The following is a 12,474-nucleotide window of genomic DNA, read 5'->3' on the forward strand; positions in this document are numbered from 1 at the left end:
TTTTTTTATTACACACACATACATCACCTTAAAAGAGAACCTGTCCCCTCCATTGTGCTATCACATAGGGGGCTTGTGAGCACAAACATTTAATTTGAGTTTATTTTTTTATTTTTATTTTTAATTGAAATTTTGGGTTGTGTGGAATTAATATTTGCTGAAGTGAACCAATTAATATGTTTAAACTTGTACATAACTAATGTGTGTGTTTTCTCGAGTGAAACCAAGCTATTGCAACTACAAGATAAATTTAGGAAGATGGCCTAACCACAAAGCTACAGTTTCCTGCATACTAATTAAGGTCCCCACACACCTTACGATAATCGTACGATAATCGCGGGAAATCCCGCGATCGTACGAGCATCGAGCAGTGTGAATGAAGACGTGCGACCATTTCTACTGTACGGTTGCACGTCTTTTGTCTAAGGAGCATGCTAGAAAACCAGCCGAAAATCTTACGATTGTCGGCTGGTTTGAATGGTGCTCGGGAGACAAATGCCGAACGGGCCGGTGTGCGCAAGCGCACACTGCCCGTTCGGCATTGCGGTCATCGGAAGCCGGCTTGTGATCATCGCAAGTACGATCTGCCTATGCAAGATAGGCAGATCGTACGTTTTTTTAAGTACCTTACAACCAAAAGTCTTGCGATGGTTGTAAGGTGTGTGCCCAGCCTAAAACATCAAGACGGGGGGGAGGGTAGAGACTCTTACAAGACGACTGAGTGAGGAACTCTTCATGGTCTGTTTTGAGTTTCCCGTGCACGAATAAAGCATTTGTTAATCTTTTCCAATATACCATCGCCTCGTCTCGATATATGCTGAGATTCCATCAACAGTTGCTCGAATATCATACTACATAAAAAATTTACAACTGCCTCCATTTCTATAGGGTCTCTACTTTCCAGGAAATATATAAATTCTGAAGGGTTTTAAAGTAATTTTCAGGACTGAAATGTGGATTATAACATGTGTGCAAAATACGTCAAATTGGCTCTGGCAGCAAAAAAGGTTCATGTGTACAAATGGACCTGCGCTATGGGGATAGCGATACACCCAGCTGCTGTGTTCAATTTGCATGAACTACACACAAATTAGCTCAATGAAATCCAAATTACACTGAGTCTAATTTGTAAACTTGCTTAGGGTATATCCAATTGTTGGTCTGCCTCTCAACAATCCATGTGAGAGACATTCGGCAGCAGGGCAGCCATCAGAAATTTAAGGGGCCCTTACACGGCTTTAGGCCGGGCCCCCCTGCGCCGCTGGACACAGGGCTTAGTGATGCGCTGGACGCAGGGCTTAGTGACGCGCTGAACACAGGACCCACCTGAGAGTGACCCTGCAGAGCCCACCATAGATGCTGCATAGCCCAAATGAGACATCTGAAGCTCTGAAGGGGTCTCAGGTGGCTTGGTCAGAGCTGCATCCCTCCCTCCTTTTCCTTACTAGCTCCTCTTACCTGCACACAAGGCCTCGTCTGCTGCCGGACCGGCCAGAAGTGACGTCACTTCCGGCCAGTCCGACATCAGACGAGCAGCGTCACTGATGGGGCCCTAACTTGTCTCAAAGCCACTGGAGCTGCAATGCTGGAGCCCTGCGCTGCTTGGGCCAGGCCTCTGCCTCCTCGCCCTTCACCGTTGGCCGATAGTCATGTAAGGGACCCGGGCGGGCCCCCCAGGCCCTTTGCATGAGTATCTGCCGTACCCCCCCTGATGGCTGCCCTGTTCGGCAGCACCACCTTCTCCGGCTCCATCTTTGAGCAAAAGGGTTCAGTCTTGACTGGTTCTCTTTAAAGCATATTAAAAGCCAAACACCAGAAATGCAATATATTGCAGCTGCATTCGTTTTCTTATTTTTCTCTTAAATTTTCACCTGGTGATCCGGCCAGTAACACACTTCCTGTCCTAGAATGACAACGGTCTTCTAATATGAACTACAAAACCTCCCCCTGAATATTACATGGGTAGCAGGTATTCTTCTTAGTTTAGAAAAGATAGTCGGGTATGAGAACATTGTTTTAAAGGGTTAGTTCACCTTTGCAATAAAAGTCACTGTGAAGTCATGTGTACCCTGTACTGACCTATTAGTTACATTGTTCTCAGCTCTCTCCTAGTATTACAAAACACCTCTCCCCTGATAGTATGGAGAAGAGACGGTGCGAGGTCCCTGTAGTCCTGTCCTAGGATAATCCTGTTCGAAGGATATCCAAGGGCTGGTGAGCTGCACTAGATTACATTTTTGTTTTTGGGTTTAGATCAACTTTAAGAGAGGATTAAAGCAATTGTTACAGCGGTGGTCTGCAGAGGACTGCAATTTGCACGGTTTGCGGTTCATCCTCCTGGTGGCGGAGCTCCTCCCTACATGACAATATAAAAACAACATCTTGATATAGATACCTGTGACTGCAGTTGCTGGTATGGGCCGAGGTACATTTTGTGGGCTGTAGCTCTTCCAGGTATACGTGGGGACAGGAGATCCCTCCTTGGATGCACAGGTCAGCTGGATGACCTCACCGTATTCCGCAGTCCCAACAATGGCACAGTCCGGTTTTGATGGGGTCACTGCAATAATGAAAAACAAGTCGTGTCATGTCATTTGTAAAATGTTAATCAGCTGGAATCAAATACACATCTAATCCTATGAGGGCTCTTGCGCACATGTGCTCACTGCTTCATGTCAGGGCCGTAAGAAGGGCGAGGCAAGTGCCTCATTTGCCTCAGGTGCAGCTGTGAGGGGGCGCAGCCAGAGCCGACCTGGCTGCGCCCCCTCACCCCTGTTGCCATGGTGAGCACAGGGCGCCTTGGCAAGAGGGGCGCCAGGCGGCCAACACAGGGTGTAGAGGAGGGGTACAGTCTTCGGCTTCTCCTTAGATCCCCATGGCTCTCCCCACCTGTATGGGCAGAGGCAACGGGGATCTGAGGAGAAGTGAGGTGCTGCAGCTGTCAAAGAAGGGGGTAGGGGGGGCTGTCGCTTCAGGATGGCCGAGCGGTGAGAGAGCTGCTCGACCAGGATGTGACAGCCAGCGGCTCTCCCTCTCCTCACCGCTCGGCCATCCTGAACTGACAGCGCTCCCTCCTCCTCCTTCCCCCCCCCCCCCGCTCAAGCGAGCGCCGGCTGTCTGATCCTGGCCGAGTGGCTCTCCCTCTCCTCACCGCTCAGCCATCCTGAACTGACAGCGCTCCCTCCTCCTCCATCCCCCACCCCCCTGCTTCAGCGCTCCATTTCTCCTCGGATCCCCGCTGCCTCTGACCAAATAGGTGGGGGAGAGCAGCAGGGATCCAAAGAGAAGCTGCAGGCTCTGCCGCCCCGCTGTATGTGGCTGAGCGGGTCAGGATGGAGAGCGGAGGATCAGTAAATATCGGTGATATATACCGATCCTCAGTTTGTGTTTTGGGGGTGGGGGGGCGGCATAAATTAGCTGATCACTCCAACGTTTGTAAATAACTGGGGATACATAGTACTATGTGTCCCCAGTTATGAATGAGCAGGAAGTGCTTTACATCACTTCCTGTTAATTCATGAGTTTCTGAATGGGTAGTAACACTCAGTACAGAGGCTTCTCCCCATTCAGAAAACTGGATGATAGTAAATATTTTCTGAACGAATGGGAAGCCTCAGACTCAGAAGGCCCCACCTACTACAGGCTGTCTGCAGAAAACTACAGGAGGGGGCAGAGAGAAGAACATTTGCTTATCCCGGAGTTCACCTTTAATACCTCAATATGACACTGGCGGTTGAAGTGTAACTCTCGGCAAAATATCAAATTCTCCCATCCAGGGAACATGACGTTTAGAGCGCGGCATAAAACTTGCCTAAAACGACAAGATCCACTTTGGCGTCGCGGGTCCCGGTGCGATCTTTGGGAATGTTGATCTCACAGCGGTAGGTGCCGTTGTCTTCCATGGTCAGTTTGTCGATGAAAATAGAGGCGTCACTCCCGTAGACATTTCCAGTGAAGGACACCCGGCCTTCGTAAGCCGCATCGCTGTGATTGACACTGACTCCAAAAAATGTTGATAAGACTTCAACCTGAGACGCGTAACAAAGAAAAAAACATTACATAAAGGATGCCAATGCGCAGTCCCATTACATCAGGGGTGGGCAACTCCGGCCACAAATCCCAACATGTCTCTGGGAGTCATGCCTGTAACTGTCAGTCTTGCAATGCCTCATGGGACTTACAACAGCTGGAGGGCTGGAGTTGCCCACCCCCGTGTTATAATATATATATATGTATATAGTGAATAGGCCAATTCATTCAATTTAAAATCCAATTTAAATCTGCTAAATACATTTCAGGTATATCAAAACAAAGTGTACAGAGAAGGACCCTTGCCGTCTGTGAAGAAACAAGCAGCCACAGCCTGGAGTAGAAAAGCCTGTCCCCTGCCAGCATACTGCAGAGTAGGACCCCTGCTCTCTGTTAGCAATCAGTGGCCTCTCTGCAGAGGTCCAACACTCCCTCTGCGGAGTCAAAGCTAGCGATTGCGAAGCTATAGGGAATAGGTCTAACTTAGTATGCGTCAGACACCTACAGAGAGACAACTGCTTCCATACAGAAAACCTGTCCCCTGCCAGCATGCGGCAGAGAATGACCCTTGCTCTTTGTATGGAAGCAGTGCCTTTCAGCTTTTGCAGTCACCAAAGCTCATGCTGCCTGCTGATTGTACAGCGTGTCGGACCTCTGCAGAGAGGCCACTGCTTCTATAGAAAGGGTTCTTCTCTGCAGCATGCTGGCAGGGAACAGACTTACCTACTCATGCTGTAAGACTTTGCAGACCTTTTGTTTTGATGCACCTGGAATGTATTTATCCAATTTTCACAGGAAGTTCAGTTGGGTGTTAAAGTCTATAGTAAACCTGGATAGTTCCTGGCATAATAAACATGTCGAAATGATCAGCAGATGCAGAAATATTGGCGGTTTCTCCTTTCAGAGGTTGACCCCATCACTGCACCCACTTATTAGCCCTTCAGTGCAGGGACGTGCATTAAGGAGAGGCAGGTGAAGCAGAGCCTCACCTAGAATAATGGAGGGAAAAGCTGTCAGCTTTATGTCTGAAGCTGACAGCTTTATCTCCATTCAGATCGGCTTCTAGCAAGTTACACAGCAGGGAAAGCCTCCCCGCTGTGTCACCTGTCATGGAGCCTCAGCGGTGAGGAGCAAGTGAGGGACAGGGAGGCTCCTCCCTGTCTCCTCCCTTCCTCCTTTACACTAGCTTGGAGACGGGTTGAAGGCAGGGGTGCTTGGGCCGACGGGGCTGGGCTGGGGAATGCCTCACCCCGAGCAAGAGGTACCGCATGTCACTGCTTCAGTATGAAGGGCAGCCTAACTGGCCAATAAGGCTGGGGAGGTGGATCAGTCTCAACGTTTACAAAGAAGTAGCAGAATATAATTTACATAACTAAGGGACTGAATAGTATTTGTGAACATTTTTATTAATAAAAACATAAAAAGTTTACCGTTTTAAATTCTGGCTCATCACTTATTGGACAGCCAAGTCCGTTCCAAACAAACTGTGCCACAAAGCAAGCAGCTGTACTGTCTAGTTAGCTAACCCCACAGTGCTTTGGGAATCCTTTGCCATGTGTTAAATGTTTATATTTGTAAAATAAGACAGAAAGATATACAATAACATAAGTTTATTTAAAACAAAAATGTACTTTATCACAGCTTACTGGTCCTAAAATGTGGTGGCCGCATTTTTTTTGGGGGGGGTGGGATTTCCCCCCCCCCCTCCTTTATTTGCATCTGGCAGTTCCTGTTCTATAGGGAGAACGCTTAAGGCCGTGACACACTGCACGCGAAGCCGTGCAGAGCGAAGCAAAGCTATCCGGCACGGAGCTTTGCGTGCAGTGTGTGAGCTGACTGCAGTCAGATGATTGACTGCACCTTCAGCCAATCGGCTCGTCTGTAACAACCAGCCAGCTGTCGCATACCAACGCGCTGGTTTATTCGCGCGAGCCGATTGGCTGAAGTTGGAATTGTTGATCTCGGCACGCTCAGCTCCGCGAGCTCTCGCCAGCTGAGGTGCCCAGGAGAAAATGAGAGCTGACTGCAGTCAGATGATTGACTGCACCTTCAGCCAATCGGCTCGTCTGTAACAACCAGCCAGCTGTCGCATACCGACGCGCTGGTTTATTCGCGCGAGCCGATTGGCTGAAGTTGGAATTGTTGATCTCGGCACGCTCAGCTCCGCGAGCTCGCGCCAGCTGATGTGCCCAGGAGAAAATGGCATGACACACTGCTCGCAAGGGCAGCGCGCCACCGCTCCGCGCTGCTTCGCCTGCAGTGTGTCATGGCCTTTACTCTCGGTAATGTGTTGTCACCCTAGGCTGCTTTCTGGATTTGGACTACACTCCACCCATCTCCATGACATAGAGGAGCATTGCATTTGTAGTTCACATAAGCTAGTTTGGAAGGCTGATAACATTGGGTTTCGTGTACAGGAAGTTGCAAGGACTCTGGATTTCTATTCGTTTTGTACCTGCAGAAAAACAAATGCAGCCACCAGATCTAAGCAAGCTGCAAGATGTATTTTCTTTCTTGGGGTTTAGATATAAAAAAAAAAAACACCCCGAAAAGTTACCTTTTAAAAATGACATCTGGAACTAGAGAGGCGATGACATCTTACACGAATCAGCCATAACATTATGAAAGCCCGCCTAATATTGGAGCAGGTCCCCTTTTCCTGACCCATCCAGACATGGACTCCACTAGACCTCTGAAGGTATGCTGTGGTATCTGGCACCAAGCCATCAGTAGCAGATTCTTTAAGTCCTGTAAGTTGGGAGGTGGTCGGCCTTCATGGATCGGACTTGTTTTTCCAGCACATCCCACAGATGATCGATTGGATTGAGATTTGGAGGCCAAGTCATCATCTCAAACTCATTGTTGTGTTCCTCAAACCAATTCTTCAACCATGTTTGCAGTGTGGCAGGGCGCATTATCCTGCTGGAAGAGGCCACTGCCAGAGAATACCGTTTTCATGAAGGTGTGTACTTGGTCAGTAACAATGTTTAGGGTCGGTGGTACGTGTCAAAGTAACATCCACATGAATGGCAGGACCCGAGGTTTCCCAGCAGAACATTGCCCAAAGCATCACACTGCCTCCGCCATGCTTCCTTTTCCCCATAGTGCATCCTGGTGCCATCTCTTCCCCAGGTAAGTGACACACACACCCGGCCATCCACATGATGTAAAAGAAAACTCATCAGACCCGGTCACCTTCTTCCATTGCTCTGTGGTCCAGTTCTGATGCTCAAGTGCCCATTGTTAGTGCTTTTGGCACTGGGCACCCTCACTGGTCTACAGCTACGCAGCCCCATACACAACAAACTGTGATGCTCTGTCTGTTCAGACACCTATCAGAACCAACATTATTTTTTTCAGCAATTTGAGCTCCAGTATCTCTTCTATTGGACCGGACTACACGGGTCAGACTTTCCTCCCCATGTGCATCAATGAGCCTTGGCCGCCCATGACCCTGTCGCCGGTTCATCGGTTTTCCTTCCATGGACCACTTGCTATAGGTCCTGACCACTGCAGACCCAGAACATCCCACAAGAGTTTTGGAGTTGCTTGGACCCAGTCGTCTAGACATGACAATTTAGCCCTGGTCAGAGTCTCTGAAAACCTTAATCTTGCCCGTTTATTTTCTCCTTCCCACACATCATCTTCAAGAACAAAATGTTCACTTGCTGCCCAATATATCCCCCCCCCCCCCCTCCAATGTTTTGGCTGATTGGTATATAACTGAGCAAAAGGCACAAAGCCTACCTGATCCGGCTGCCTGTACCATATGGCGTTCGCTCCGGCTGTATCCGTCGCTGTGGTCTGGTAGGAGCATTGCAAATTGGCGCTTTTCCCTCTGGGAGCTTCAACCACTCTTGTCGCCGTCTGTACGTTGATGGCGTTTACTGCAACAAACACTGAGAAGACAAAAAAAACCCAATCCTAAAGTTAGATATAAAAGGGAAGGTGTTGTGTAGTCTCAATGGAGGATAAATCTAAGTTAAAGGGCATCTATGGTTAAAAACTAAAAATAAATCTGGATTTCGGCTTTGCATTTCCAGAAGTTCCATCCCGCTCCTCATAACCAGATCCATCTAGAGGTTTGTACACTTATTGAAGATGCCCCATAGGATGACATAGGATTCACTCAGCCCTGTGAATACGCACTTCCTGGTGTCACAGACCGTGCCTTCCGAACTACAACTCAGTGTCTGAACAATGTAACATCATCATTGGTTGCTGGAAGCAATGCATGATGGGATGTGTAGTCTTGAGAAATTAAGATTGTATCACATCAAGCAGCAGGGAAAAGGGACACAAAGCACACTGGGAATCCAGGAAGTTGGTGAAAGTGATTGACCAATGGAAGGGGAGCACCGCTTTGGCCTCAGGCCTCCGAAGCTTATGGGAGGCACAGGTGACATCACGGTGCCTCCCAGCAGAGCTAGACATGCAATGAGAATGCAATTGTAGCCCCCCATCACCTTCTGTGATGTGGCTACCAGACATTTAGTGGTAGCCGGGGCTGTAGTCAGCCTGGCTGGGATTATAGTGGCAGTTACCGTGTTTCCCCGAAAATAAGACAGTCTTATAGGTCTTATTTTCGGGGGATGTCTTACCTGGCTGGGGGAGGAGTGGACGATGTCCCGGAAGGCAGTGTGCTGTTGCCGGTCCCGGCGGATGTCGCTTCCATTGTGCGTGTGTGAGCTGCGTGCGGGAGCTGCGGCTGGCGTGTGGGCGGGGAGTTTAGAAATGGCTTTTAAAAAATTTGTGTTGGGTGGGTTAGGGGGCTGGCAAAAAAAAGAAGACGACAGATGTTCATTTGGCGTGGAAGGTCCAATTTCAATCCATTTGTATGGAAGAAAGGATTAGGCATTTTGTGCCCCCGTTCCTGTAATGGACACCCCTGCTGGCCAGCGAGATCACACTACAGCTTTGTGGTTCAGTATCATTGTGTCCTGGGTCAGCGCCCTGATAGAGGAGGAGATGCCGATTGTCCAATGAGAGGGTCTGAGGCGAAGAGGTGACGCAGGAAGCTGAATTGCTGTACTTGGAGTTACGCGTGTCACCTATTTGGCTGTGCAGTGTGGAAAATGTGTGTAAACCACAAGACTGACCGAACAAAATTGTAAATCCTTTGGTGCGTAAATCCATTAGTATGTTGTCAGGGGCCTCCCGAGGCTGGGTGACACCCGGAGTGGTTACCGGGTGTCACATCAGAGGGTGGTGACACCAAAATGACTGCCAGTCATTTTGGTGTCACCCCTCCAATGGTGTCACCCGAGTGCGGGCCGCACTCCCTTGGGATGCCACTGTATGTTGTGCAATTGTATATTTAACGGCTTGCCCGAAAGCAATCAGCTGAAACTTATACATCACAAATTATTATTTGTATTTCTGTCCAGCCAGTCTCGAGACTTACACGGCTCTGCTTCCAGCCTGTGACTGGACAACAAAAGGGGCAGCAGAAAACTAATGAGGTCATCCCTCTGTTTCATTACTGCCGTCAGCATTTTCCTCCTTAGCACATGCAGGATTATCTGATTGGCTCCTAGTGCTGCCCCTCTCTCTTCTGCTGTGCAGTGGATTGCAAGAGGTGGATACCAACACAATCTAATTATCACATTTATAATTACTTTTAATTACTTTTTTTTTTTTAATTAACATATAAAACTGAATTCATTGTTTTCTTTTATCTGCCCGGAGTGCAAATTTATATGAAAATTAATGACTTGAATGAGTCGTGGCTGAAAAATTAGCATGGCAGACAATGGGGCGTCACACCTTTCCTGGGAAATGTACAGACGGATAGTGAGAAAGTGACCCCCGCTCCACCACCCAGCTTATAATTAAGACCACAATGAAGAGATTGTATATAAATAGGATCATCTGCATACAAAAGAAATACAAAGTTTAAAAAAAAAACCCAAATCTTTCCGTCAAGCCGACACAAGCAAATTTCCAATGCTCCTCAGCTGCATCTAGTGGCCATTGTACAGCCATATCAGGTCTGGGTGTGACACAATGCACGTCATTTGACCCAGACTGAAGCACAATATTCATAAAACAACATCATACGTCTCGGGTGCTGAACACAGATATCCTCCAGGACTTTCCTTCTACTCCATTTGCTCTATGCTCTCCGGAAAGGCCCATCGTCAGTGATCAGCCTCTGGCTTTGTAACCGAAACTGTAGTAAAATGAATTATGGATTGCAAAACAAATACTAGATGGATTTAGAGTGACAATGAACCTTTTAGGGTCACAGAAGATTCTGCATAATGTAAACATGAAGGGCAAAGCGACAGGTCCACTTTAATATCAGCCCATGCGGCTGTTTATAGTCCCCTTCCTATACAAAGGGCAATTAAAGTGCAACTGAAGCCAAAACATTTCTTTTGTTTTGGATAGACTGGAGAGGGATTCAAACCCCTGTTGTCTGGCTCCATTAGAAGGATTCACCCTATTTGTCCTTGTGAATGTTATTCACTGAAAGAGAATCCCACATTTTGGGCTGACATCAGAACAGGAATAGAGGGGAAATCTTCTAATGGGGACACTAGTTCTGGTGACCCATCAGGGAATTTCCCTCTCCTTGGAGGGATTTCTTTATACCTCTTTTTGTTACTATTGGATAGGAAGTGAAGGGAAATTTCCCCAACAGGACACAGATAGCAAAATAAGATGGTTATAACCCGCCCTTACTCGATCCAAAAAAAAATAAAGAAGTTTTGGCTCCAGTACTATAAATATTCAGTACCTCCAGGTATGGGAAAGCATATCATTATTCCAGGGCTGGACAAATCCCAGAAACCAGGTCACCAATGTGCCTTAAAAAGAGAATTATGAGGCGAGTGATTTTCACTCAGCCTCATAATCTGAGCTGACCTGCGACAATGAAACTGTCACATGTCAGCTCAGTAGATCAAGAAGTGAGCGAACACATACTGTCACTCCATCATGTCCCTGCAAAGAGCAGTGACTGTCACTCATGGCTCCCTGCAAGGATTCCCCCCTCCCTGATCCTCCAGCGCTGACTGACGGGGGAGGGGGCGGGCACAGCTGGCTCTGCCTCTGGATAGGCAGAGCCAGTTGTCAATCACGCAGCTGGGTGGATCTCGACAGCAATGTCGTGATCCGTCCCGGCGTCTCAGTATACCGAGTATACTGAGCTTTGGGTGACGGGAGAACGCTAGTTTGTGCTCTCCCGTGACCCTCAGGAGAACTATGGGTAAAAGCCCTGACCCCAAAGTTCTCCTTTAGGCTGGATTCACACCTGGGCGAATCACATGCACGTTTTTTCTGCTCGTTTTTCCATTCAGTGAAACACGCGTTTCACTGGCGGTATGATTTTTATTTGTTTTTTCCTTTTTCAAACTTCTCGCCCCCCTGCGACGCGGCCGCTCGCAAGGGACGGAACCCGGAAGTCGGCAGCCGCCGGAGGACACAGCGGGGATCGCGGACAAGGTAAGACCTACGCTGTATCCCCGAGTGTGGCTCGGGGTTACCGTTTTGTTACCCCCGAGCCACATTCGGGAATACCAATGGAAACGCGCGGAAAAACGCCCCAAAGAAGCTCCTGTACTTGTTTGGGCATAGGGCGTTTTTTAAGGGCTGAAATATGCCCAGGTGGGAACCATGCCCATAGGGAACTATGGAATTTCCCTGTTTGAGCATTTTTCAGCGCTGAAAAAACACTCAGGTGTGGGCCAGGCCTTAAACCTTTGAGGTTTTCTTTATAGAAAGCTGGCTCCTAAAAAAACACCCTGCTGGCTCCTGGATTGGACAGACTGGCTCCTGAATTCCACCCCTGAGTTAATCCCCTTCTTCCAAAATGACAATTGTGGTGCTTGGTGATTGGCTGGTCTGACAGTGCCGTCACATGTGGTGAAGTCCTCAGCCCTGTGTAGGCTCTGACCATTGCAATTTGGAGCAGATACCCCAGGTCAGCTTGGGCGGGCCCTGAGGGGGAGCTCCACCCGCCCCTCTGGTTATCCGGCCCTGCCCACAGGACCCCTTCATCTATCAATGTCACTTCTCTACGTGATTATTAAAGATGGTTCTTTTGAGCATTTTGGTGTGCCGCTAACTAAACTCGGCCCGACTTCACAGTCTCTGTTGTGATCTTTGAGGATGAATTACTCCACAGTATCTGAGGCTAGACGTCAGTGAGGATTTGTTCCAACGCTCATTTACTGCTCGATAACAATGTGTAAATAGTTTGATGTCCATTGTCTGGTGACAGGTGCACTTTATAAGCACGGGATCATTTTAGGGGCTCCGCTGTTGTGTCCAAGCCATCACAGGCAGCTTCTGGTCACTGTAAACGGTTTTTGGGACCCAGTGACATGGGCTCCCAATCATGTGACCACCAGTCACATGATCAGGACTCGCAACGCTGAGACCCAGGTAAAGAGCCGGCCAGCAAGGGATTAAACTAGCTACTGAGAAACTCTGGGCTCC

The 12,474-nt window shown here is 48.4% G+C and overlaps 1 protein-coding gene across 1 annotated transcript in view; it reads right to left on the minus strand.

Annotated features, from left to right (window-relative positions):
- GPA33 (glycoprotein A33) overlaps positions 1-12,474 on the minus strand; it is a 21,283-nt gene that overhangs the window by 7,340 nt on the left and 1,469 nt on the right. The window contains exons 2-5 of the mRNA XM_018569867.1: positions 8,631-8,801; positions 7,777-7,953; positions 3,812-4,028; positions 2,396-2,560 (exon numbers count right to left, since the gene is read on the minus strand). Of these exons, the coding sequence (XP_018425369.1) occupies positions 2,396-2,560; positions 3,812-4,028; positions 7,777-7,953; positions 8,631-8,801 (730 nt within the window). The remainder of the gene's footprint in view (positions 1-2,395; positions 2,561-3,811; positions 4,029-7,776; positions 7,954-8,630; positions 8,802-12,474) is intronic.

This window comes from Nanorana parkeri, unplaced genomic scaffold, assembly GCF_000935625.1.
Source record: "Nanorana parkeri isolate BGI_ZX_2015 unplaced genomic scaffold, ASM93562v1 scaffold1414, whole genome shotgun sequence".
Classification (NCBI taxonomy): Eukaryota; Metazoa; Chordata; class Amphibia; order Anura; family Dicroglossidae; genus Nanorana; species Nanorana parkeri.